The 26252-nt window shown below is 43.9% G+C and overlaps 1 protein-coding gene across 5 annotated transcripts in view; it reads right to left on the bottom strand.

Moving 5' to 3' along the window:
- The window catches only part of DNAH9 (dynein axonemal heavy chain 9), a 287208-nt gene that overhangs the window by 160590 nt on the left and 100366 nt on the right, over positions 1 to 26252 (bottom strand). For all 5 annotated transcript variants that reach the window (XM_070389508.1, XM_070389511.1, XM_070389509.1 and 2 more), the window contains 7 exons: positions 21053 to 21209; positions 18291 to 18395; positions 13936 to 14093; positions 11521 to 11659; positions 10163 to 10450; positions 6759 to 6969; positions 999 to 1126 (listed from right to left, as the gene is read on the bottom strand). In XM_070389508.1, the coding sequence (XP_070245609.1) occupies positions 999 to 1126; positions 6759 to 6969; positions 10163 to 10450; positions 11521 to 11659; positions 13936 to 14093; positions 18291 to 18395; positions 21053 to 21209 (1186 nt within the window). The remainder of the gene's footprint in view (positions 1 to 998; positions 1127 to 6758; positions 6970 to 10162; positions 10451 to 11520; positions 11660 to 13935; positions 14094 to 18290; positions 18396 to 21052; positions 21210 to 26252) is intronic.

Raw genomic sequence — 26252 nt, 5'->3', positions numbered from 1 at the left:
ATGGATGGCCTGGAGAGCATTATGGCACATGAAATGTCAGACAGAGAAAGGCAAACAATAGATAATCTCACTTATTTATGGAATCTTAAAAAAAACAACAACTCAGAGAGTAAACTGGTGGTTGCCAGGGATGGGAGTATTGGGTGGGCAATTATAAACATCCCAGTTATAAGATGAATAAGTAATGTAAGACATGGTGACTGTAGTTAACAATATTGTACTGTGTACTTGAAAGCTGCTGAAAGAATAGATCTTAGTACCATCTTTCTAGATTTCATATGCATGAGTTAATATACGATATTTGTCTTTCTCTTTCTGACTTACTTTACTCTGTGTAATAGGCTCTAGGTCCATCTACCTCATTAGGACTGACTCAAATGCATTCTTTTTTATAGCCAAGTAATATTCCATTGCATATATGTATCACAGTTTCTGTTTCCTTTCATCTTGTCAGTGGACATCTAGATTGCTTCCAGGTCCCAGCTATTGTAAAAAGTGCTGCAGTGAACACTGGTGTATATGCATCTCTTTCAATTATGGTTTTCTCAGGGTATATGCCCAGTAGTGGGATTGTTGGGTCATAGGGTAGTTCTACTTCTAGTTTTTTTTTTTTTTAAGGAATTTCTATACTGTACTTCAATTTAAGAAAATTTAAAAAGAATAGATATTAGAAGTTCTCACCAGGCACACACAAAGGTAATTATGGGAGGTGATGGAATTGTCAACTAACCTTATTGTGGTAATCATTTTGCAATATACAAGTATTTCAAATCATCAGGTTGTATACCTTAAATGTACACAATGTTTTATATCAATTATAACAATGTTATATGTTGACTCTATCTCAATAAAGCGCCACCCCAAATTTTAAAAGACACCAGTAATAATTCCTTACTCAGAGCCAGCCCTACTGTGCAATCCAGGCTTTCAAATGTGCCTGGGGAGCTGGTTTCACTCATGATTGGGGATGACATGGGGCTCCTCTTCCCCCTTGGTACCTTGTTATCATCCATGACAGTGTTCAGAGACTCGATCCACATCGGGTCAATGTCACCATCCAGTAAAATCCATTTGGGCCCATCATGGGTGATGTTGGCAAGCTCCCGCATGATAGAAGAGAACAGTCCTAAGAGGAACCACAGATGTCTCAACATGATAGAAGACAACAGTCCTAAGAGGAACCACAGATGTCTCCATTTCCAGGTCACCATCAATCTTCTTTCTCTTAACACAAACTTTCCCTATCAGCTACAACCTTCAGAAGGAGGTGTACACGGGAAATTCAGGTCAGAACTGGGCTTTTCTCCTACTCTACCAAAAATCTGATCATGCCCAAGGTTCTGCTCTTTCTGTGCTCCAATCTGAATTTTTATGAGAATGACAACAACAGATGTCATCAGCAAAAGCAACAATGACATCAACAAAACTAGAAGAAAACATGATGGTCCCAGTTTGTTTTCTTTTTCATTGGAGAAAAATTGCTTTACAATGTTGTGTTGGTTTCTGTCATACTACAATGCAAATCAACTATAATTACATATATTTATCCCCTTCTACCTGGTGGCCCAATGGTAAAGAATCCACCTGTCAATGCAGGAGCCACAGGTTCAATCCCTGGGTCAGGAAGATCCCCTGGAGAAGGAAATGGTCCAAGGTTTTAAAGTGACAAGGGACTGAGCAAATCATTTCAACAGGCAACTGCGACATGATGGAATTACATGAAACCTTCTTAGGTAAGTTTCATTCTTTGAAACTGCGGCCAGGAAAATCTTGCCAAACCCAGGCTTTGAGAGGAGGCCTGATGTGATTTTAGTTGGCATTACATGAAATTTATATCTTAATTTGGATCGAATTGATTTTTTATAATACTAAGCCTTCCCAGTCAATAATATGGTATGTCTTTTCATTTGTTCAAATATTGTTTTATGTTCCTTAATAAATTTTTACAGCATTTTCAATGTATCTCTTTGGCTAAAGGTATTCCTAAGCATTTGTTTTTATTGTTATTGTGAATGGAATTTTTTCCCCTGTATTTTCAGTTTTGGTGTACTTCACTTTATACTGAGTTATCTTTAATGCTTTTTCTTACTGATTCTAATGATTTTTCAATAATGTCTTGAATTTTCTAGATATAAAGCTGTACAATCACCAAACTAATAATTGTCTTTTTCTTCCAGTTTATACCACGGATTCCATTTTATTGTTTTAACTGCATTTTCTAGACTTCCACAGGCAAAACAGAATAATAATGTTGGTAATAGATCTCTTTGGTTTATTCTTAATTTTAATGGAAGTTGGGCTATTCTTTTTGGTTCTGCACAAAAGTTGGTATCAAAATTGTTTTGGCTTCACAAAATGAAATAAGAGGTGTGCTTTTTATGATTTTGGAATTATCTTTTCTTAACTCAGCTACTATTTAAAAACTTTTCATTTCATTAGTTTACTTTTTCTACTTCTCATTGAGTAAATTTTGTTAAAATTATATTTGGTTAGGGAATCATCTATTTCAGTTTTTCAAATATGTATGATCTAATTGTGTCTCTTTTAATCTTGTCTATATCTACTGTTATATCTTCTTTCTAACTCCTTATCTTGTCTACTTTTACTCTCTCTTACCCCCATTAATCATGCTCACAATGGACTTATCGGTCTTTACAAAGAACCGATATTTATATTTATTTATCCTTCCTATACTTTTTTGTTCCTTCCCACTAATTTCAGCTTTTATTTGCATTAGTTTCTTCCCATCTTTCTTCAGGTTTAGTTTATTACTTTTTGAATAATTTATTAAAATGGATACTGATTTCCTTTTTTTCTGGCCTATCTTCTGTAATAATGAGAGTTTAGAAATTTTCATTATTGGCTTTAGATGTGTCCTAGAGGTCTCTGTATAAACATTCTTTATTTTGCTTCCAAGAAGGATTACAATTAAATTTTCCCATTAATCCAGGAGCTCGGTATTTCTTGACAGCAAGTAATAAAATTATTTTTGGTCATTTTCTTGCTATTTGTTTCTAATTCTATTATATTAGTATCCAACAAAGTGGCCTGAAAAATGGATACTTTTGAATTTATTACAATTTCTTCTGTGCCCAGCTAAACTTTAAATTTTTGGAAATGTTCCACGAACCTATCAAGAAAGGAATATTTTCTATTTACAAGATGCAAAGTTCTATATCTTTGTGTTACATTGTGTTTGATGATGCATTTCCTAATTCTTTTTTTCCTATACTTATTTTTCTGTCTATTGAATCTTTCTAATATTGAAAAATATGTATTAATATGCTGCTGCTGCTGCTGCTAAGTTGCTTCAATCGTGTCCGACTCTGTGCGACCCTATAGACAGCAGCCCACCAGGCTCTGCTGTCCCTGGGATTCTCCAGGCAAGAACACTGGAGTGGGTTGCCATTTCCTTCTCCAATGCGTGAAAGTGAAAGTGAAGTCGCTCAGTCGTGTCCGACTCTTAGTGACCCCGTTGACTGCAACCTACCAGGCTCCCCCATCCATGGGATTTTCCAGGCAAGAGTACTGGAGTGGGTTGCCATTGCCTTCTCCAAGTATTAATATAAACCACTGTATTTCTATTTTTATCAAATTCTTAAAATTTTTGAAAAGTTATATTCCATTTACTTGGAAGATCTCTTGTTTAGGGAACATAGATTTATGATTATTATAAACTTTTGTATATTTCTCCATATTTAATGAGTATATTTAATAAAACTTTAAAATTCTCACATTTTAAAATTTGAATTATATTATGTGAGCTTAAATTTAAGATGGAAGAAGTATCTAAGACTAGCAAAGAAATTACAGAAAAGTATTAAGGAGGGATTTACCTCATCAGACAGGAAAATGATAGAAAATGATAATAATTAAGATAGAATGACATTAGTACAGGATTAGATATAGGTGATGGAACAGAATAGAAAACCCAGAATCAGATGTCAATACAATTTTCCCTTTCAATATGCGAATTTCAAGTCTGTGCATTCAACCAGCCATAGATTGAAAATATTCGGGAAAAAAAAAACAATTCTAGAAATTTCCCCAAACCAAAACTTGAATTTGCCATACTCTAGCAACTATTTCTAGCATAGTCTAGCAACATGCATATTCTAGCAACAATAGTAATGGCAACCCACTCCAGTGTTCTTACCTAGAGAATCCCAGGGACGGAGAAGCCTGGTAGGCTGCAGTCCATGGGGTCGCACAGAGTCGGACATGACTGAAGCGACTTAGCAGCAGCAGCAACTATTTACACAGCATTTACACTGTTTTTGCAACTATTTACACAGCATTTACATTGTGTCAGGTGTTATAAATAGTCTAGAGATAATTTAAAGTTTACAGGAGGAATATGTATAGGATAAAGCAAATACTACTCCATTTTATATGAGATCTTGAGCATCTGTGGATTTTAGTGTCTGCAGGAGTTCCTGGAACCAATATCCCAGGGATACCAAAGGAAAACTGCACATGTGAAAAGCTGGAATTTAGATTCAGAGATAAAGGATACTTTACTTAATAAATGGAGATTTCACAGTCAATTATCCATCTGGGAGGAAATAAAGCTGATTCTCTACCTCACCTCATACTTTGTGATCATTCGGGTCTGACTATGTGCAGCCCCATGGACTGTAGCCCACCAGACTCCTCTGTCTGTGGGATTTTCCAGGCAAGAATACTAGAGTAGGTTGCCATTTCCTATTCCAGGGGATCTTCCTGACCCAGGGGTCAAACCTGCATCTCCTGCATTGGCAAGTGGGTTCTTTACCGCTGTGCCACCTGGGAAGCCCAGATAAGCCCCAAAATAAACTTCAGATGAGTAAAAAATGTTAATGTGAAAAGAATCTTTAAGTCCAAATTTATGATATTATGCTCTAAAATTAGAGTCATAAACTAAATAGGAATCCCAGATGCTAAAAAGACTAGACAGACATAATTTCCTTTTATAAAGTACATGGTAAACATGTCATGAAGTATCTGTAGGCAAATGGAAGACAGATCAAAACCATTATTGGTGCATATAACAGATAAAAGTTTAATGTCTTTGATGTATTAAAAAAAACCTTATACACTGATAAGAATATAATAAGGAGGAATAAAATTACAAAAGAGCCAATTACTAAGACCGCTAAGAAGGAAAAGATGCTAAGCCTCATTAATAGTGAAATAAAAATTAGAGAGGCTACTCATTAAGTCCCATTTTTCAAGGCCTCTGATGGAAGACCCTAAATTAGAGGAATCCAGGCATATCACTTTGCTGACACAGGTCTGTATAGTCAAAGTTATGGTCTTTCCAGTAGTTAAATATGGATGTGAGAGTTGGACTATAAAGAAAGCTGAGTGCCAAAGATTCGATGCTTTCGAATTGTGGTGCTGGAGAAGACTCTTAAGAGTCCTTTGGCCATCAAGGAGATAAAACCAGTCGATCCTAAAATAAATCAACCCTGAATACTCATTGGAAGGACTGATGCTGAAGCTGAAGCTATAATACTTTGGTCACCTGAAGCAAAGAGCTGACTCATTGGAAAAGACCCTGATTCTGGGAAAGATTGAGAGCAGGAGGAGAAGGGGGCGACAGAGGATGAGACAGTTGGATGGCATCATTGACTCAATGGACAAGAGTTTGAGCAAACTCTGGGAGATAGTGAAGGACAGGAAGCCTGGCGTGCTATATAGTCCATGGGGTTGCAAAGAGTCGGACACAACTGAGCCAGTGAACAACAACAACAGGCAGTATACCCTGATGTAGTCACTGGGATGTTAGGCGGGACCTGAGATGACCACATTCAGGAAGCCACACTGCTTTTGGAAAGAGATCTGATCAGCTTGTGGAGAGTTTTCTCCATTTTCTTTTCTGCTCTCTCCCAGTGACAGGATACCCTTTCAACACCTGTCACAATTTTCAATTCTCAGAAGGCGACGCTGGGGTCAGCCCCAAGTGAGCATGGGTTTGGGACAATCTGAATCACTGTAGAAGGGACCAGCTCCTTGGCTCCAGGAACTCTTGCAGACACTAAAAATCCATGGATGTTCAAGATCTCATATAAAAGGGAGCAGTGTTTGTATTATCCTATACACTTGCACACATGCATATGTGCTCAGTCGCTAAGTCCTGTCCCACTCTTTGCGACCCCATGGACTGCAGCCAGCAAGGCTCCTCTGTCCATGGGGCACTCCAGGCGAGAATACTGGAGTGGGCTGCCATTTCCTTTTTCAGATGATTTTCCCGACACAAGGATTGAACCCATGCCTCCTGCAGTGCAGGCGGATTCTTTATCACGGAGCCACCTGGGACGCCCCATCCTATACACATCTTCCTGTGGTCCCAGGATGCTTCTGAGATGAGTCTTCTGTAGCAGCCTCCCCATCACTCCTGGGGTGGTACTGACAGGGAGGTACCCTCTGTGGGACGCTAGACTGCCTGCTCCTTTGGGAATGAGAGGTGGGCTTCCCTGCCTGACCCATGTCACACCCTCTGCCAGGCAATGTGGGAACCCCATGACTTGCAGTCCACAATCACGGAACTGCAGCTGAGAAGGCCTGCCTGGTTTATTCTCTCTATGAGCTGAAAAATCCCCAAGGACAGAAAATACCCCAATGGATGATGCTCCTCTCCAAGCCAAAATCAGTTTCTTTGATTCTTTTCACCTCCTCCCACCCCAAACTGATCAGCTCGGCTTTCCCTCCTCCGCACCCTCCCCACTGCCTTCTCATCAGCCCAAGTAGCTAAGACAGAAGCATCCTGCCCTTACCGTCCTTCCATTCTCGTGTGGCTGGATTGATGATGCCAAAGAGCTCATCGTTGGTGACCGCTTTGGGGTTGAGGTCAGTCCAGACAGGGCGGCGTTTCATGATCTGGTAGGTCTTGTGCAAGGACCTCAGCACCTGCGACTTGCCAGTTCCTGCACTGCCCACCACGAACACGGAGTGCCGCACTGCCAAGAGCTCCTCCAGCTGGACCACCTGGGAGACACAGAATCCGGCCAGAGGGACCGCTTGTCACTCACCCACATCCCCACCACTCCCCTGTGAGCCCGTCTGATGCCTGAAGTGAGACCTGAGGTCAACACAGGAAGGGTTACTCCCCCCAGGATAAAATGGGGTCCTAAATGTGGGGCAACATGATTCGTTTATTCACTTATTCATCATGTGAGTAATTATTAGTAACCACTAAGTGCTAGAGAGTGTGTCTGGTGAGAGAGATTCAGAGATGACTCTCCAGCCCTCCCTGATCTCATAGTCTGATAGAGAAGCAAGTCATATTGACAAACTGCTATAATGTAAGGAGATAATTGAGATGTGGGTTCAATCCCTGTGTCAGGAAGATCCCTTGGAGGAGAAAATGGCAACCCACTCCAACATTCTTGCCTGGAGAATCCCATGGACAGAAGAGCCTGGTGGGCTGCAGTCTACGGGTTGCAAAGAGTCCAACATAACTGAGTACATGCACACATGCAAGAAGGGCATAACTGCTACAGCTGATGTATTTACTAAATGCTGTGAAAAGAGACTGTTGTTGCTGTTCAGTAGCCAAGTCACGTCTGACTTTTTGCAACCCCAAGAACTGCAGCACACCAGGCTTCCCTGTCCCTCACCATCTCCTGGAGCTTGCCCAAATTCACATCCTTTGCATTGGTGATGCCATCCAACCAGCTCGTCTTCTGCCTCCCTCTTCTCCTCCTGCCTTCAATCTTTCCCAGCATCAGGATCTTTTCCAATGAGTTGGCTTTTCACATTAGGTGGCCTAAGTATTGGAGCTTCAGCATCAGTCTTTCCAATGAATATTCAGGGTTGATTTCCTTTAGGATTGACTGGTTGATCTCCTTGCTGTCCAAGGGACTGTCAAGAGTCTTCTCTAGCACTACAATTTGAAAGCATCAGCCCACCCCTGGAAGAGGGAATGGCAACACACTGCAGTATTCTTGCCATGAGAACCCCGTGAACATGGACATTATGGCAACAGATAGAAAGAAACAGTAGATTTTATATAGATAAAGGGAATATGAAAGGCTTCACAGGGGATGGGGCATTTGAACTGGGGCTTCAAGGGTGGGTAGGAGTTTGCCAAGAAGATGAATGGGAAGGATATTCCAGGCAGAGGAAACAGCACAAAGGCTTGTGGTGTGACAGAGCATGATGTGGTTGACCAGATGACTTGATGAGGCTGGTGTCAAGGAGCTCCTTGGGGGACAGTGGTCACATGGGAGGCATCATCACTCTTGATGTAGTTTGCCTTCAGGCTCACCTTTTTACACTCTTGTATGCTTACTGGAATGAAAATGTGATCCTGTCACTGTCATCAGGTTGTCCTTTCAGTGGTTCTCCTAAGTTTCAGTGATGAAATCCCAAATCCTTACACTGGTTTACAAGGCCCTGTTGCAATCTGGCCCAAATCAGCTTCTAATTTTGTCTCTCATCCCTCAACACACACACATACCAGGTAGATGACTGCCTGAAGCTCTTCAGTGATTCTCTTTCCCATTTATATGCCTTGTCTACTTTTGAGGTCCTTTTCCTTAGAGACCATGGAAATGCCTTGATTTGGGTTAACTGCTTTCTAGGTCTGCTGACAGCGATAATTCAAAGACTTCCCTTATTTGATTCTTGAATTTTTGAATCCCATGACATTTGTTTTTCATCCATGTTTTGTTGTAGTATGTTCTCAAATAGCTTAATCGAATAGGATGCCTGTGTAATATTAATAAAATCTGTAACTCCTTGAAAATATCTGATAATCTGGCACATAATGGAGTTTTGAGATCGTTTCCGCTCAGAATCTGAAGGAATGGTTTCCTTGTCCAGTACTATCTGATATTGTTGGTGAGAGGTTCTGACATCATCCTGAATTTCATTCCTTCGTGGGTCACCTGTACACCTCAATCCATCACCCAGCCACAAAACCTTCATTTTTACCTCTTGACCCTTGATTTCTGAAATCCCATTATGATGTGTCTTAACGTTCCCCCCTCCTGGCTGTTTTCACTTCTCTTCCTCATTCCCTGCCCTCCTTCACTACCTGCTCTGAGCCCAGAGCTGCTCCGAGGTTCTGCTTGGCAGACTGGAGGCCTCCTGGCTCCTCGTCCCCTGAGCCCTTTCTACACCTGCAACCCCCTCTGCTCTGCTTGATTTGTCAGTCTTCTTCCATCCTCTCTCCATCTTTCCAGAAATTTACTGTTATATCTCCTTCCCAGTTTTCACACTTCCATGGGACTATTCCTTTTCTTCCCAAGTTAATATTATCGCTTTTAAAAGACTGCAGGATGCCTTCTCAAACCAGAGCTTTTTGATGAAATAACACATTGCTGAGTTTTTAGGGCTTTGGGTACAATACTCTGTACATTTTGAGTGAAAGTGGTAGTCACTCAGTCGTGTCCAACTCTTTATGACCCTGGAGCCCGTGGACGTAGCCCTGCAGGCCCTTCTGTCCATGGGATTCTCCAGGCAAGAATACTGGACTGGGCAGCCACTCCCTTCTCCAGGGGTTCTTCCCGATCCAGGGATCAAACCTGGGCCTCCTGCACTGCAGGCAAATTCTTTACCATCTGAGCCACCAGGGAAGCCTTCTTTGCCCTAAGTGTTATTTTTGCTGAATACTTTTGCAGAAAGTAACGTTTCTGAGATGCATCAATGTTATTATGGTGCATGAAGTAATTCACGGGAAAGGAACACGATATAACAGAGCCTGTGTCTCATTCCTCTGTGAGAATGTGAACCCCCGATGGTAGGGGCTCTGTCCCTCTCTTGCATTCCTATGACACATTCCACACTGTGGGTGTCCCTCTAAAGAGCTGTTGCTGTTGTTTAGTTGCTCAGTCACGTCCGACTCTTTGAGATCCCATGGACTGTAGTCCGCCAGGCTCCTCTGTCCAGGGGATTTCCCAGGCAAGAATGTTGGAGAGAATTTCTATTTCCTCTTTCAGGGGATCTTCCTGACCCAGGGATCAAACCCGCATCTCTTGCATTGTAGGCAGATTCTTTACCCCTGAGCCACCAGGGAAGCCCCTGTAAAGAGCTAGTGAAGTCAACTGAGTTTTTGCAAAGTCGATGAATATCTGTACATTGAGAGCAGCCCTTTGGGTTAAGGACGAAGTGTAACCCATTGTCAAAGAAAAGAATTAAGAGACAAATCTCGAGAGGGAGGAAAAACCCCATGTACCTTGAGAACAAAGTTGTCCTCAGCCTGGAGTTTCAGCTCCATCACCGCCTTCCTAACCAGAGCTTCGAAGTGGAGATCTCTCCTCCGAGGGACATCCAGGGCAGGGAACAGGTCCCCGATCAGGCCCAGGAACACTGGCATGTCGTCAGTCACGATCTTGGGGACGTTGAAATCTCGCAGCGAGCGCATCAGGACTTGGTCCTCAGGCCGGTCAGGGTCTCCTCGCTTCAGGGATCCAGCCACCACCAGCACAGACTTGATGGCCCTCAGGCCCCAGTCGTAGTGATCCTGGGGGAAGGGGGCTGCTGAGACTAGAGATGCTGGAACTCGGGACCCACAGGCTCAGGCTCGTGTCAGCAGAATGAGATATCATGTCACTACTAGGTCGCTTGGGAGGTCAAGGTTGGGGGCAAAAGAAAAGATCTACGACATAGCAGATGAAGATTCTGGGTTCCTAGTTCCTGGTCTGGCCTGGAAAGAAGCCACATTTAAGGGCCAGAAACAAAGAGCACTGGGGTGCCATTTGATGTCTGACTCTCTCTCCCCAGTTTTCTTCATGTTCCTTCAGGCAGAGACCGCTCCCTCCAAGGGCTTTCACTGGCCATGCAATGTTTCTTATGGGACACTGGTAGTCTACGAGGTGTTACTAAGCATTGTATTAAAAATGGAGCGCTACGGCCAAACAGGTTTATTTTTTAAATGCTGGGCTAAGCTAAGCTAAATTTTTAGTTAATAAAAAACATGTATCTTTATTATCTTAGCTAAGATAATAAACATGTATCTTTATTACAGAAGTTTCCTTGTTATAGTTTATTTATAGAAGTATCTTTATTATAGAAGTCTGCAGAGCTTTGAATATGCTTAGATAGGCACAGTGACTATCTACTATGAAACTGAAAAACTGAAAGTCCCTCAGTCGCGTCTGACTCTTTGCAACCCCATGGACTGTATAGTCCATGGAATTCTCCAGGCCAGAATCCTGGAGTGGGCAGCCTTTCCCTTATCCAGGGGATCCTTCCCAAACCAGGGATCAAACCCAGGTCTCCCGTATTGCAGGCGGATTCTTTACCAGCTGAGCCACAAGGAAAGCCCAAGAATACTGGAGTGGGTAGCCTATCCCTTTGCCAGCAGATCTTCCCGACCCAGGAATTGAACTGGGGTCTCCTGCATTGCAGGCGGATTCTTTACCAACTGAGCTATGAGGGAAGCCCATAGAGGGAAGTCTGATAAGTGGCTCAGACAGTAAAGAATCTATTATGAGAAGGTGCTATGTCTCCCTAATACCCCAGCTCCAGAATCTATCCAGAGCTGGGAATATCACACTTGAGTGGTCACCTGGTGTAACCAGGGAGGGTTACCTGTTTAGAGAGAAGCTCTTTGCACAGCTGGTAAAGGGTGATGAACTTCCTGGCTAATAACCGTGCCTCGATGAATCCTTCGGCCACCAGCATGATTTCACAGATCAACTCAAAGTCCGGGACAACCATTGCACAAGGCCTGTGAGAGGGAGACATAGGGCTGACTGGGTCCCCAGCCACGCCTGGACAGGAGCTTGTGAGACAAGAGACACTGGCTGAGATCATAGATGAAGGCATGTGTGAGGGTGGAAACTGAGACCTTGCCAATGATTTCATCGAAGATTTTCAATGTTAAAATGAATTAATAAGGGTAAACAGGGAGTGGACTTGCCCACTCAAGGTGATGGATGATGTGATCAGATGGGAACAGAGTTGGAGCTATGACTCAAGTCTTAAAGCTAAGTTTAGTGTGCCTTACACAAGGCACAGATTAGTGAAGCCTGAGTAATTAGCAGATTACAGGTTAGTAATTAGCCCCAAGTTATCACAGATTTGGGGCTACTGTTGAGGAACCGAGTCTCTCTAATCTGTCTAGTTTTCATCCTGAAACTTGTCTTCTCCAAGTCCAGACCCTCAGAGATTATTCTACACTTATTTGCATACAAATGCCAACGCCCAATGCCAAGAGCTGAAGTCAGTACCTGTTAACCCCACCTTGCCACAAAATGAGAAATAGAATACCGAAGGGAATTTTTATCTGTATATAAGAACTTACTGTGACTTTTCCTTCTACTTCTAGTAACATTTTATTTTATGGTTATTTCATTTTTAAAGAATATCTTTCCCTTGTATTTCTTTTCTTTTTTTTAAAGTCTGTATTGAATTTGTTACAACATTGCTTCTGTTTTATGCTTTGGTTTTTTGGCCATGAGGCACATGGAATCTCAGCTCCCTGACCAGGGATTGAATCCCACCTACTGCATTAGAAGGCGAAGTCTCAACCACTGGACTGCTGGACAAGTCCCTGCGCTGTGCTGTGCTTGGTCGCTTCAGTTGCATCCGACTCTGCAACACTATGGACTGTGGCCTGTCAGGCTCCTCTGTCCATGAGATTCTCCAGGCAAGAACACTGGAGTGGGTTGTCATACCCCCTTCCAGGGGATCTTCTTGACTCAGGGATCAAACCCATGTTTCTTACATCTCCTGCATTGGTGGGGGTTCTTTACCATTAATGCCACCTGGGAAGTCCAGAGAAGCCCCTACAATTACTTAATTTTAAAATTATGAGGTATGTAATAGGAGCTTAGAGTAGTTATGTGTCTTTATTGCATTTCTCTATAAGGAAAGCTACGACAAACCTAGATGGTGTATGAAAAAGGAGAGACTTGACTTTGCTGACAAGGGTCTGTATGGTCAAAGCTCTGGTTTTTTGTAGTCACGTATGTATGTGAGAGTTGGACCATAAAGAAGAGTGATTGGTGAAGAACTGATGCTTTTGAACTGTGGTGCAGGAAAACACTCTTGAGAGTCCCTTGGACTGCAAGGAGATCCAACCAGTCAATCCTAAAGGAAATCAGTCCTGAATATTCATTGGAAGGATTGATGCTGAAGTTGAAATTCCAGTACTTTGGTCACCTGATGGGAAGAACTAACTCATTAGAAAAGACCCTGATGCTGGGAAAGACTGAAGGCAAAATGAGGAGAGGGCAGCAGAATGTGAGATGGTTGGACGGCATCACTGATTCAATGGACATGGATTTGAGCAAACTCCCGGAGATAGCGGAGGACAGAGAAGCTTGGCACGCTGCAGTCCGTGGGGTTGCAAAGAGTTGGACACGACTGAGCGACTGAACAACAACCATGCATCATTTCCAGGAGTGTCACTCGGCACTACTGTTTGTGGAAAGCAACTTGGCAATGTGTGTCGAGAGCCTTAAAAATGTTTCTCCCTGTTAACTCAGTGATTCCATTTCTGGGAACCTAGCCAAAGAAAATAATCATGCATACAAAAAAACTACTTATGTATATTTTACCATGATGAATAAATTTATTTTAAATGTCAGAAACAGTCTTAACGTTTAACTACAGGGGACTTGCTAGCTATATTGCGGACCATGCACTTGATAGAATAAAACACAGTCATGAAATGAGATTTCTTAAGAATATTTAACAGAAGAAGAAACTATTTATGATAGGATTGTGACAAACTATGAAATTAAAGAACAATGCCAAACTGTGTGTAGACCACAAACATACACTACAAATGCATAAATTCTATGCCTGTAAAGAAGAACAGAACACAATTCGGCAAAAAAATCATTGTACTGCTGATGGCATTAAATGTGTTTTATATAATCTACTTTTTAATATATGTTCTACATTTCTTCTAGCATATATGTCATATGTTTTCAGTGGAAAGAATAAAGAAGCTTGTCTCTGGGGTCCTTGTATGCCCAGGGCAGAGTGAATGCTCACCTGAACAGAGCCTTGAGGTTTTCGGGCAGCTCTGTACGACCAGCGTAGCCTGGGTTCATGGTGATGAAGATGCCCACAGATGGGTTCAAGCTAATCTCCTCTCCAAGGAAGTTGAACCGCTGCTTCTTGTCTCGAATTGCATCTTGAATGCTTTTTACCTGGTGAACAAGTCATGGGAAAACGCCCCCTCTGTGTTCCAGGGGTCGGATGGTGGCTAAGGCTGGGATCCCAGGGTCACACTGAAGGACAGGCCTAAGGCCTGAGCCCTGGACCCTTTACTAATGGGCACTGAGTGCGTGTCTAAAGGATCTGGCTGCCCCTAGCCCCATGCCCATGCCTATCACGTGGTGCCTAAAAGGTTGGAGATGGACAGCTCTGAACACTGGTTCCCTCCCCCCATACTGACTGCTGTCCTGAGCACAGTTTTGGATTAAGTCGTGGGATCCCCACCAGCATCCTTTGAGGGGAGCTCTTTACTATCATCATCCTCTTTCTCTGTAAAGAATTGGATGCACCGAAAGGGGAGTAGTTTGCTGAGCCCTCCACAGCTGCTCAGTGCTGGTATCTGCATCAGAATCCAGATCTGTGGATTCTGGAGCCTGGGCTCTCAGCTACTACAAGATGGAAAGAAGGAACACCAGGACCTACTGCCCAGGCTTGCTCTAAGGAATAAGTGAAATAAAGTCCACAAGGAGTTTAGCACACACACAAAAATGCTCAACAACAGCAACTAACATGGAAACTGTTAACCTGTCCTCCATCGCTGCAGTGTGGCCCTTATCTGGTCTTAACTCTCTCAGCTCCTCCCCCATCTACATTTCTACAACAGACCTGGAAAGCACAGGTGAGTCCAGCAGGGCTGGAGTGTCTGGTGAGGAGAGGAAAGAGCCACAGTGGAAAGGGAGGCTGGGCCAGATGCCCAGGGGCCAGTCATGTCTTTCTAAAGAGATTAGAGTTTTTCTTAAATGTGGTCTGGAGCCAGAGGGGATTTACGCTGAAGCTTGACCTGGTCAGATGTAGATTCTAGATCATTCTTAGAGCAGTGAAGCAGAGACAGAAATGAAATTCACCTATTTATTTCCACACCTGCTGCTTTGGGAAAATGTGTGCGAAAATGATCAGCAGCAGAAGGAGGGAAGGCAAAAGGGCCTCTCTTGTCCAGCCAGGCCCTAGGACATCTGCAGAACTGGGAAGTCGGGGCCAGTGAAAGGTTTTGAGTGAACCTCATGTGTATGAGCTGTGCTCAGGTGTTTAGAACAGTCAAGGGTTCTGTGGAGGTTGGGCTGCAGGGATGTGTGTCTGAATATGTGTGCGAAAGAGAGAGACAGAGAGCAAAACAGCTGGAGTGTATATAAGAGAGAAGGAGAGGGGAAGAGTTGGACTATAAATAACAGAGAGACAGAGAGCTGGGCCATATACCAGAGGGAGAAGCAGAGGGAGAGAAACAGAGCTGATCAGAAACAAAGGAGAGAGAGAGAGAGAAAGAGGCTCAGAGTGAAATAACTGGAGTGTGTATAAGACAGGAGAGAGGAACAGCTGGATCATAAACAAGACAGAGACAGAGACAGAGGAGAGGCGGAGAGAGAATCAGAACTGGAACACTTATGAAAGAGAGAGACAGCTGGACCAGAGAGACAGACACACAGACAGACAGAGACAGAGACAGGAAGAGGGGCTGGAGGAAGCGGACCATCCCCCACAGGTGAGGATGTTAGTGTCCAGAAGGGCGGTTTCTGCCAGAACACCCAGCGGTTCCACAACTGGGATTCAGCTTCTTTCCCAAGTGAAGATCTAATGACAGAATTGCTGAGCTTACAGCAATTAGCTTGAGACTGAAACTTCTTCTCCATGCACAGAATGTCCATGCATCCTGGCCGAGGTGGCCTCCAGAGCCCGGCACGCTGGCCCAACAGCCCAGACTCTGCTGGTTCCCATGGCGCTCACAGCACCACTCTGCCCTGGGGCCCCTCACCGCCCTCATTGCCCAGTGAGGGATGTGGGGTGAAACTATCACAACAATGTGAACCAGCTATACCCCAATACAAAATTAAAAAATCAAAATCAAAAACCCTGCCTGGCTCACTCCATGCTTCTCTCTGTAGGGGCAGATTGAAGTCTGCTTTCTTTGGGAAATGCAACCCATTCATCACATTTTACATTTTAAAAAATGTTTCTGTGTTTTTACTTTAGACCTTAGGCCCACTCCAGTGTTCTTGCCTGGAGAATCCCAGAGACGGGGGAACCTGGTGGGCTGCTGTCTATGGGGTCGCACAGAGTCGGACACGACTGAAGCGACTTAGCAGCAGTAGCAGGCTCCTCTATAAACGGTGTTTCATGGGAGCTCCCCTAGCTCTGAGACACTAGCATCTATTTGTTCAGCGTTAATTTTTGAAACACTGCTGTGCTGGGTTCTAGAGCCCCTGCTAGCTGCTCTGCTGTGTCTAACCGCTTCCAGCCACAGCCCAGCACACAGTCAGGGCTTGAATCTGATCAGGGAGCATGGAGGGGACCCAGGCTGGAGGCGCAGGGTAATGGCTGGCCCATATAACCCAAAGCCTTGGGAGCTGATTGCAACAGTAGTGGCAAAATTCCAGAAAAAAGGAAAGTAGTATCTTATATGTTTAAAAAATAATTGTTCTTGGAATTGCTTTACCTTTCCCAGTTGGATACGTAATTCTGCTTAACCAATCTGACAGAGAAATGAAAATTTCCACCCATGAGGACACTGAGGCATGCTCACTTTTGTAGAAGTTACTGGGAAGAGGGACATGGACATGTGAGAGGCGGAGAGGAGGAGAGGGGAGGGCGGGGGAACTGTCACAGCTGCTGTGGCTCCTGCACCAACATGCCAACCTGGATTTCGGCGTGAACACAGTGCAATTTTCCCCTCTGGGGTCTATGATTTTAAACAGTAGCAACTCAGCTTTTGCCCAGGTGGTTGTCAGACCACTTTCTTGAGAATGTGTCCTTAGATATATTCCTGGATGAGAATGTGAAAGCATCAGGGAATTCCAGGCTGAATTGATTTCATTTAACTCCAGAAGCAAAAGGCAACTGATCTTGGAGACCTCATTACTGCCCTTGTGTTGGGCAGTTTCAAAATTAGGCAAATTCAGTATCTGTCTGTTCTACACTGGGGACAGTGGCTGCTGGGCACTGCCTCATTAGTTAGGATGCTAAGTTTGCTAAGGCAGCCGGACCTGGGCCAGCTGAGAAGGAGTGAAGGGTGTAGAGGAGACCAGAGAGACTAGGGAGTAGACCCTTCTTCCCTGTCCTGTGTGTTCCAACCTTCTACTTTCTTCAACCCATTTCCTTCAGGGTTCAAGTAATAATGAGAGTAATCATCATCACCACCACTCCACCATCACCACCACCACCATGGTCGTCACCACCCTTATTGTCACCACCATCACCTCGACCGCCACCACCACCATCATCACCATTATCATCAGCAGCAGCATCACCACTATCATCCATCATCACCCTTATCATCGCCACCACCATCACCATCATCACCACCATCACCATCATCATCACCATGACCACAACCACCATTATCACCATGACTATCACCACCATCACCATCATGTCAGAGACTGACATTTATTGTGTGCCCACTATGTGTAGGGCTTTAAGTTAACTCATTCCATAATTATTACAACCAGATCGAGTAGGTACTATTATTAACTCCCTTTACAGATGTGGAGTTTGAGATATTGACTTGCCCAAGGGCACATGGCTATTAAGTGGCAGGACAAGAAGTGAACACTGGCAGTGTGGTTTCAGAGCCGACACACATAACCACTTCTCCCCGCCTTGTCTGGCTAACTCTACAAGAACCTGCTTCTTTCACAATCCCAGCTATATGTGGAACTTGGTCATATAATCTCTGGAGCCCAAGGCAAACCCTCTGCTGACTTTGGTCTATCTGTCTCTCACTGCTCCCCTTTTGTCCCCTGACTCCTTGCAGGGACACATGGAGACAGCCTGTTGGTAACCTCTAGTACTAGGTGCTGCGTTGGGCCACCACAGGTCTGAGTATTCATGACAGACAGTTCCGTGCCTTTTCTAAGGAGCTGGGCTCTGCCATCTTGCTGAGCCTTTCCTCATCCCCAAGAAACAGGTGCATGGATGTTCTTTCTTCCCATTTTACAGAAAAGGAAATGGAGAATCAAGGCCAGTAAATGTATTGGTAGGGCCCTGTGGATACCGTGTGCTGCACCCATGCCTGATTTAAGCGGATAGAAGAAATGCAACAGGGGGAAGGGTGAGGAGAGGGTGAAATCAAGAGGATGCAGAAGTCCTCAGTGCTTGGCATGAAGACCACATGTTCCCATCAACTTTTGCCCCCGTACCTGCACCGCCACCACTGACAAGACCTCCACAGAGATTCGATTAAACTCATCAAAACAGCCCCAGGCACCAGTCTGAGCAAGGCCCTTGTAGATGTTGCCGCAAGACTGCAAAGAGATGTACAGAGATTAAATTACCATCCGTGCTAGGCTTACCATTACATGTCTAAGTATTGATAATTTTCTATCCCCTTTATTATAGAACTCCAGGTTCCTTAAAGACCACTGGTTAGAAACTGGTCAATCCTAAAAAAAAATCAATCTTTAGTATTCATTGGAAGGACTGATGTTGAAGCTGAAGCTCCAATACTTTGGCCATCTTATGGGAAGAGCCAACTCATTGGAAAAGACTCTGATGCTGGGAAAGATTGAAGGCAGGAGGAGAAGGGGACAACAGAGGATGAGATGGCTGGATGGCATTGTTGACTCAATGGACATGAGTTTGAGCAAACTCCAGGAGATGGTGAAGGACAGGGAAGCCTGGCGTGCTGCAGTCGATGGGGTCGCAAAGAGTCGGACATGACCAGCAACTGAACAACAACTATTGCATACATCTAATCTATATATCTCTCTGCATGCATGCTAAGTCACTTCAGTTATGTCCAACTCTTTGCGACTCCATGGACTGTAGCCTGCCAGGCTTCTCTGTCCACGGGATTCTCCAAGCAAGCATACTGGAGTGTGTTGCATGACCTCCTCCAGGGATCTTCCCTACCAGGGATGGAACCCACGTCTCTTACATCTCTGCATTGGCAGGTGGGTTCTTTACCAGTAGTGCCAGCTGGGAAGCACTAATCTCTCTATCATTTATTTATTGATCAATCAAGCATCTATCACTCCATCTCCATTTATCCATCTGCCCATCACTCCATTCCTCTATCTGAATAGCTGAACAAGAAAGGGAAGAGGGGGTTTGACTCTGCTTAGTGAGGCTGCTTGGTTACAAAGGATGTCTGGTGTCCAGGAAGTGGTCACCTTACCTTTGCTGTGTCCCACTACAGCTATACTTACTGTTCTTGCTCTGATCTGTGTCTGGACTAGACACACATGGCTGAACTTTCTCATGGTTCAAACAAATTGAGGGCAGACTCGTCCTTTCATCCCGTACTCTTAGAGGAATTGGTGGGGTCAGAGTTCAGTAATCAAGTTTTGAAAGGATTGAGTAAAATGACCTTAGTGACCTAGGACCATGGAGCCAACTCATCTCTTCCTGTTTCCCATGTTAGGTGTGACTTTAAGAAATATGCCTTTCCTTCTTCAGTCAATATCCAAGGTCTTCCATATCTAAATAAGTGTGTCCTCCAGAATGTTCCTCTTCGGAGAGTATGTTTATCTCAGAACTGCTGCCATTGCTTAACTCTAGAAGAATCTAGAAAGTTTATTCCTAAAGCTTAGCTTGTTTCTTTAAAGGGGGAAAAATATTTCTTCTTCCAGCCTGGCTTAAAGAGAAATGTTATCTTTATGAGTTCATCAATAAAAGCAACCATATTAAAATTTAGTGCATAGACTATGGGAGCACAGCTATTTTGGGCCTGAATCCTCATTTTGTCTGCTTTCTGTGAGAAAACATGGTGCTACAGGATTCTGCAACTCTGTGCAGCAAAATTTTATATACAAGAGAAATGATTAAAGTTGCAGCAGATCAATCTCATTTAAAGAGTTCTGTATGGGGTAACTGCAAGTGCTATCTTTCAGTCTCTAAAACTATTTTAAAATTGAATTTATTTTGCAATCAACGTATCACATCATTTATACCTATAAATATTTGATCTATTTAATGTAATTATTTTCTTTTTCTGCCCTAAATTTATTTAAATGCCATCCTATTTTCAAAAGGGACTTATGGCAGTCTACAAAAATACACACAATGAAAAAAAAATGAGACAGTGAGATAACCTATTATTATGCTTTTATAACAAAGAATCTATATAAGGTCTAGCTGTAAGCAGAATGTTGCTAAGAGGTGACCTAACTGTTGTCTTGTTTCCCTTGCCTTTCTTTATGACACAGCACCTGGGATATATTTGATATTAAAATAATGTAAAAATGAAGCGTGCCTGAATGAAGAATATTAGCCTTGCTCTTGTCTTTTATGTATCTCTTGCTAAGAACAGAGGTTACTGTGACTTCCCTGGTGGTCCAGGGGTTAAGATTCTGCTTTCCAGTGCAGGGGACGCGAGCTCCATCTCTAGTCAGGGAACTAAGATCCCACACGCTGCATGCAACCACAGCAAGAAAAGCCCGCGTGCTGCAACTAAGACCCAGTGCAGCCAAAAATTAAAAAAAAAAAAGAATAGAGGTTACTCTAGTCTGTCTTCAGAAGCCAAATCTGCCCTTGTAGAGTATTGTGCCCTTGAGAAATTCTGGAAAAATGCCCACTTTTACAGAAGAGCACATCTATGGCTTTTAAGTGAAGACTTTCATATCAACCACTTATGAGCCTTTCTGTGCTTCTGGGTCAAGTAGTGAATTTAGGCCTTTGGACATATGTTCAGCTTCCTCATTTTACAAATGATGGAAGGAAGGTCCCAGAGGGTAAGTCACCCATCTGTGGCTGCAGAGCTCATTAGAGGAAGTGGATTCCACGGTGGTGAGGTTTAACAGGAGGTCACTCAGCTCCCAGGGCCAAGGGTCCCCATGTCTCCTGTGGAGAAGCAGAGACCTCCTGGTCTGCGTCTCTGAGCTTGGCCAGAGCGGCATGGATAAAACTGATCAATGGTTTGGGCCACCACCTAGCCCCAGCCCCTCCAAGGCTGGGCCTGTACCTTGTAATCCATCTGCTCGGAGCAGTTAAACACGTAGACCATGACGCCCAGAGCCCGGCCCAGGTCCTTGGTGGTCTCTGTCTTGCCTGTGCCTGCAGGTCCTGCTGGAGCCCCGCTCATGGTCAGGTGCAGGGCCTGGGTGAGGGTGATGTAACACCTGCCAAACACAGAAAGGTGGAGGAGGTTGGTCCTAGTGAGACAGGACTGAGGTTCAAGGCCACAAGAGGCTTGACACAGCTTCTGTAAAGGAAAGCCCAGACCCCACCAGTCTGCTCCCCTCTGTGCTGTGGGAGGAGGTTTCTAAATGGCACCTTCCTGACTGTCTTGACCTTCCCCTCGCTTATTTCTCTAGCTCACTTCTCACCGTCCTTCCCACTGCCCCACCCCAAGTACTCTTAAGTTCATTTGTGAAGAGGTATTCTCACTTGCTTAGCACTATGGTCTGAATGTTAGTGTCTCTGCTAAATCCATATGTTGAGACCATATCTTAACTCCCCAAAGATTGTGGTATTAGGAGGCAGGGTTTTCAGGAGATGATTAGGTCATGAAGGTGAAGTCCTCATGAATGGACTTCGTGCCTTAATAAAGAGATCCCGAACAATCCTTTGTCCCTTCTACCGTGTGCATACAAGTCCCTGTGTCCCTGTCCTTTAAGATAAATGGCTTTTGCTTTAGTCTCCCAGGTCTCCCCTGAGCCTCAAAGAGCTGACTCAAGAGTTAATGACAAGGGAATTCCCTGGTGGTCCAGTGGCTAAGACTCCATGCTCCCAAAGCAGGGCGCCCGAGTTCCATCCCTGGTCAGGGAGCTAGATCCCACATGCTGCACCTAAGAGTTCAAATGCCCAAACTAAAAGATCCTGCAAAGACTTACACAGGAATGTTCAAAGCAGCAATATTTGTAACAATAAGAAACTGGAAATAACTCAGGTGTCCATCAACCATGAATGGATAAACAAAATGCAATATATCTGCACAATGGAATGCTATTTAACAAAGTAGTGGAATCAAGTACTGACACATACAACATGCATGAACCTTAAAAACATTAAAATGAAGGAAGTCAGATGCAAAAGATCCCATACTATTCCATTTACGAAATGTCTACAAGACACAGAGATAGCACATCAGGGGCTGCCTAGGGAGGGTGATGGGAGTGAGCTCTGATTGCAAACAGGGTGGCAGCAATATTCTAAAGCTAAATTGTGATCTCGGCTGCACAAGTCTAAGAATTCACTAGAAGTCATTGATTTGTACACTTGTAATGGGTGTCTTACTTTAAGACATGTAAATTGTATCTCAACAGAGCTTTTAAAACTGTGGCATTGGCTTTTTTAATACCTAGAAAATCAATACAGAAGCTCTCAACCTGCAGTGTAGATGGGGGGTGGGGCTGTCTGAGGAAAGGGGTGTCTCTGAAATGAACTCTTTGGTTCTGAATCTGATGCTAGAGTTGACCAGAATCTCTGACTTAACACTTTTCTCACCAGATGGTGACTGCACCTCCACTGCCACCAAAATTGCTTTGAAAAGCTTTGAAGTTCCTGAATTCTCCTTTAATTCAGTGTGAAATTCCCATAGCTACTTCAGCCTTTGACAAAGAAACCCAGGAAGGCAGTCTGCCCAGGTGGAGAGAATATGCAGAATTGCTATTCTACCTGGAGTTCTCCTGTGTAATGGGGTGAGGAGGGGATGGGCGGGCTGCCTTTAACCCCTGGGGACCTGGGCTCATGCAACTGAATCACGTTGTTATTCTGTTGTTGTTTAGTCACCAAGTCACATCCAACTCTTTGTGAATTCATAGACCGTAGCCCTCCAGGTTCCTCTGTCCACGGGATTCCCCAGGCAAGAATACAGGAGTGGGTTGTCATTTCTTTCTCCAGAGGATCTTCCCGACCCAGGAGTCGAGCTCATGTCCTCAGCACTGCAGATTTTTTTTTACCACTGAGCCTTGGGGGAAGCCCTACAGCTCCTGATCTGTGAGGTGGGCCAGAAGGTGAGGTGAGTCAGAAAGTGAAAGTGTTCATTTCTGAGTCATATCTGACCCGTTGTGACCCCATGGACTGTGGCCTGCCAGGCTCCTCTGCCCATGGGATTCTCCAGGTAAGAGTACTGGAGTGGGTTGCCATGCTCTCCCCTCCAGGGAATCTTCCCGACCCAGGGGTCCAACCCAAGCCTCCTGCACTGCAGGCAGATTCTTTACTGAGCCACAAGGGAAGGCAAGTCAGGGTTAAGGTGAAAAGCTAGGTCCCACCTCACCTTCCTCAGTCACTGTGATCACTTGGCAACGCTTCTCTCCAACACTGATAGCTACATCCTCAGAGTTCTATGTGCAGCCTTAACCAAACCTGTGCTCTCAGGCTGAGCTCTGCCTCCACACTGACCCCAAGGCCTTCCATCTCGCCAGTCTCAGGCTTCTTCCTGAGGCTTCACCCAGACCTTTGAGGGCCTGCTGTAGCCCTGAGTATCCCCACGATGAAAGGCAACTGCCTGGACAGGGGAATCCTGGCCCCCAGCCAACTCTCCCAACCTTTTACTGTCCCACGGCTGCCTCTTCTTCTCAGCTAGGGGGCAACTCAGACCTCATCTCGCTGCAGCAGCAAAGCTCTCAAGGAATCTGAGAGCCCAGAAGAACAAGGTTCCACAAAAACAGAATTCTCAAGGAAACTCAAGAATCTCCCAAAAGAAATACTCAGATCTGGGTGTCAATCTCCTTTTGAGCATCTACTGAGCTTCTGAGTATCTCTAGAAGAAGCACTTGGGGGGAAATGCCAAAATACATACATACATGTGTGTGTGTATGTGTGTATATATATATCAGAGAAGGCAATGGGACACAACTGAGTGACTTCACTTTCACTTTTCACTTTCATGCATTGGAGAAGGAAATGGCAACCCACTCCAGTGTTCTTGCCTGGAGAATCCCAGGGACGGGGGAGCCTGGTGGGCTGCCATCTATGGGGTCGCACAGAGTTGGACACGACTGACGCAACTTAGCAGCAGCATGTATATATATATATATATATATATATATGCAATTGCTCATATATATTATGGGCAATTATATATATAATTGCCCATAATAACAGGAACTCTGGAGCTGGAAGGAATTTCTGAGATCAACTAATCCAAACCCCTTAAATCACAGATGGATAGATTGAGATTTGTGGGTTTCCCAGATGGCTCAGTGGTAAAGAATCCACCTACCAATGCAGGAAACATAGGAGACATGGGTTTGATCCCTGGGTAGGGAAGATTCCCCTAGAGGAGGAAATGGCAACCCACTCCAGTATTCTTGCCTGGAGAATCCCATGGACAGAGGAACCTGGTGGGCTGCAGTCTGTGGGGTCACAAAGAGTCGGACATGACTGAGCAGGCACGCACAACGCAAAGAGACTGAGGTTAAGGGAGGGAAGGTGGGCTGTCTAAGGAGTTCTAGTAACCAAGGCAGGGGCAGTGGGCCTTTAGCTTGGGCCATGAGGAAAACACAAAGAAAGGAAAGAGTATTCCTCTCCTCTGTATGTGTTGGGAGGGGTTGGGGGCACTGGCATTACAGTTGGGCCACTGAGCCAGCAGGATGTCCTATTCTTTGGGACACACACTCCTCCTCCAAGATTCTGTCTGCAGTCTCATTAGACTGTCCATCTCTTTAAATGTCTAAGTCGCTGCTTCAATCTGCTCCTGTTTCCTACTGAGAGGGTAGGTCACGCTGTTGTGGTTCGAGGCAAGGACTCAGGAGTCAGACATACTAACTTCAAAGCTTGCCTCTACTACAAAGCCTTTGTGAAATCCACCCAGGTTAATAAACTTTGGTGCCTTTGAAAAAATGTGTCATTGGGGGTCTATCATACAGGATTTTCTTTGCACAAAGGAATTTAGATAGATCTGCTGCCTCAAAAACAACTGCAGAGACTTCCCTGGTGGTCCAGTAGATTAAGACTTTGCCTTTCAAAGCAAGAAGGTGTGAGTTTGTTCCCTGGTCAGGGAGTTGAGATCCTACATGTTTCTTGGCCAAAACACCGAAACATAAAAAGACCAGAAGTGATATTGTAAGAAATTCAATAAAGACTTTAAAAATGGTCCACAGTTGAAAAACAAACTTTAAAAATAAACAAAAATAAAACAACTGCAATTATGAAAATGGCAAGGAATCACTGACTAACCCCAACATGAATATGCATTAATTTAGTTTGATTGCTTATCTGGAAGACAGATTTTTAATGTTAGAAGAGATCTCAGAGGCTTGGCTCTTTAACCATGCCACTCTGTGTCCCATTAAACCCTTCAAATACTGTCATGCAGCTTTGTCTTCCAGTAAGACATGGTTTATTATTTTAGAAGCTGGCCCCTTCCACCGTGGGTTGGTTCTAATTGTTTGAAAGGCCTTCCTAGTACTGAGCTAAAGTCGGTTTTACTTTCTTCGGGCAAGTGATGTCTACCGGCTTTGTTTTTATCTGACCCACCAGGCTCTTGTGAGGACAAGATGAGATAAGAGATAAGATATTGCCTTGGAAAGTAGAAAGCTGATCCACTTTCAAGGTATTATCTGTTAAGATAATAAATACAGGAAAGGTAGCTTTCCCTTTTTTTTTTTTTTGATACAGTCATTCAAATGGCAGATTAAAGAAACTATCAAAGGTGCTATATCTTGATTTCAGCTATGAATAGATTTGAGGCTATTCTAGCCATGTGGTTTGGCTAATCTTAGAGTTGGTGAAATCACAGCTGATTTTATTCATTTCCTATTGCTATACACACACACAAAGAGGCTTTTTAAAAAACACCCATTTATAATCTCATTTCTATACATAGGAATCCAGGTGGCTCCTCTACTGATGGTCTCACAGGGTCAAAATCAAGGAACCAGTTGACTGGACTCTTATCTGGACCCTCTTGGGGAAGAACCTGCTTCCAGTCTCCTTTGAATTCTTGGCCGAATTAAGCTTTACTAGTTGTAGGACTGAGGTCCTTGGTGGAAAATTTTAAAGAATTTTTACTGCAAGGCAGTAGATGGGTAGAATAGGAGATAAATTTACAAAGACCAACTTTTTCCTATACACAACTGAATTTTGATGAGATTCTGTTTTTCAGGTTTTTCTTTTATGGACTATACTTTTGCTGTTATAACTAAGACATCTTTGCTTAATTTCATTCATCAAAATTAACAACATTTGCACTTCAAAAGATGCCATGAAGAAAATGA

Source organism: Bos mutus, chromosome 19, assembly GCF_027580195.1.
Source record: "Bos mutus isolate GX-2022 chromosome 19, NWIPB_WYAK_1.1, whole genome shotgun sequence".
Lineage (NCBI taxonomy): Eukaryota > Metazoa > Chordata > Mammalia > Artiodactyla > Bovidae > Bos > Bos mutus.
Note: the sequence above shows the minus strand (reverse complement) of the source record. Positions and strands in the feature narration are given on the sequence as shown.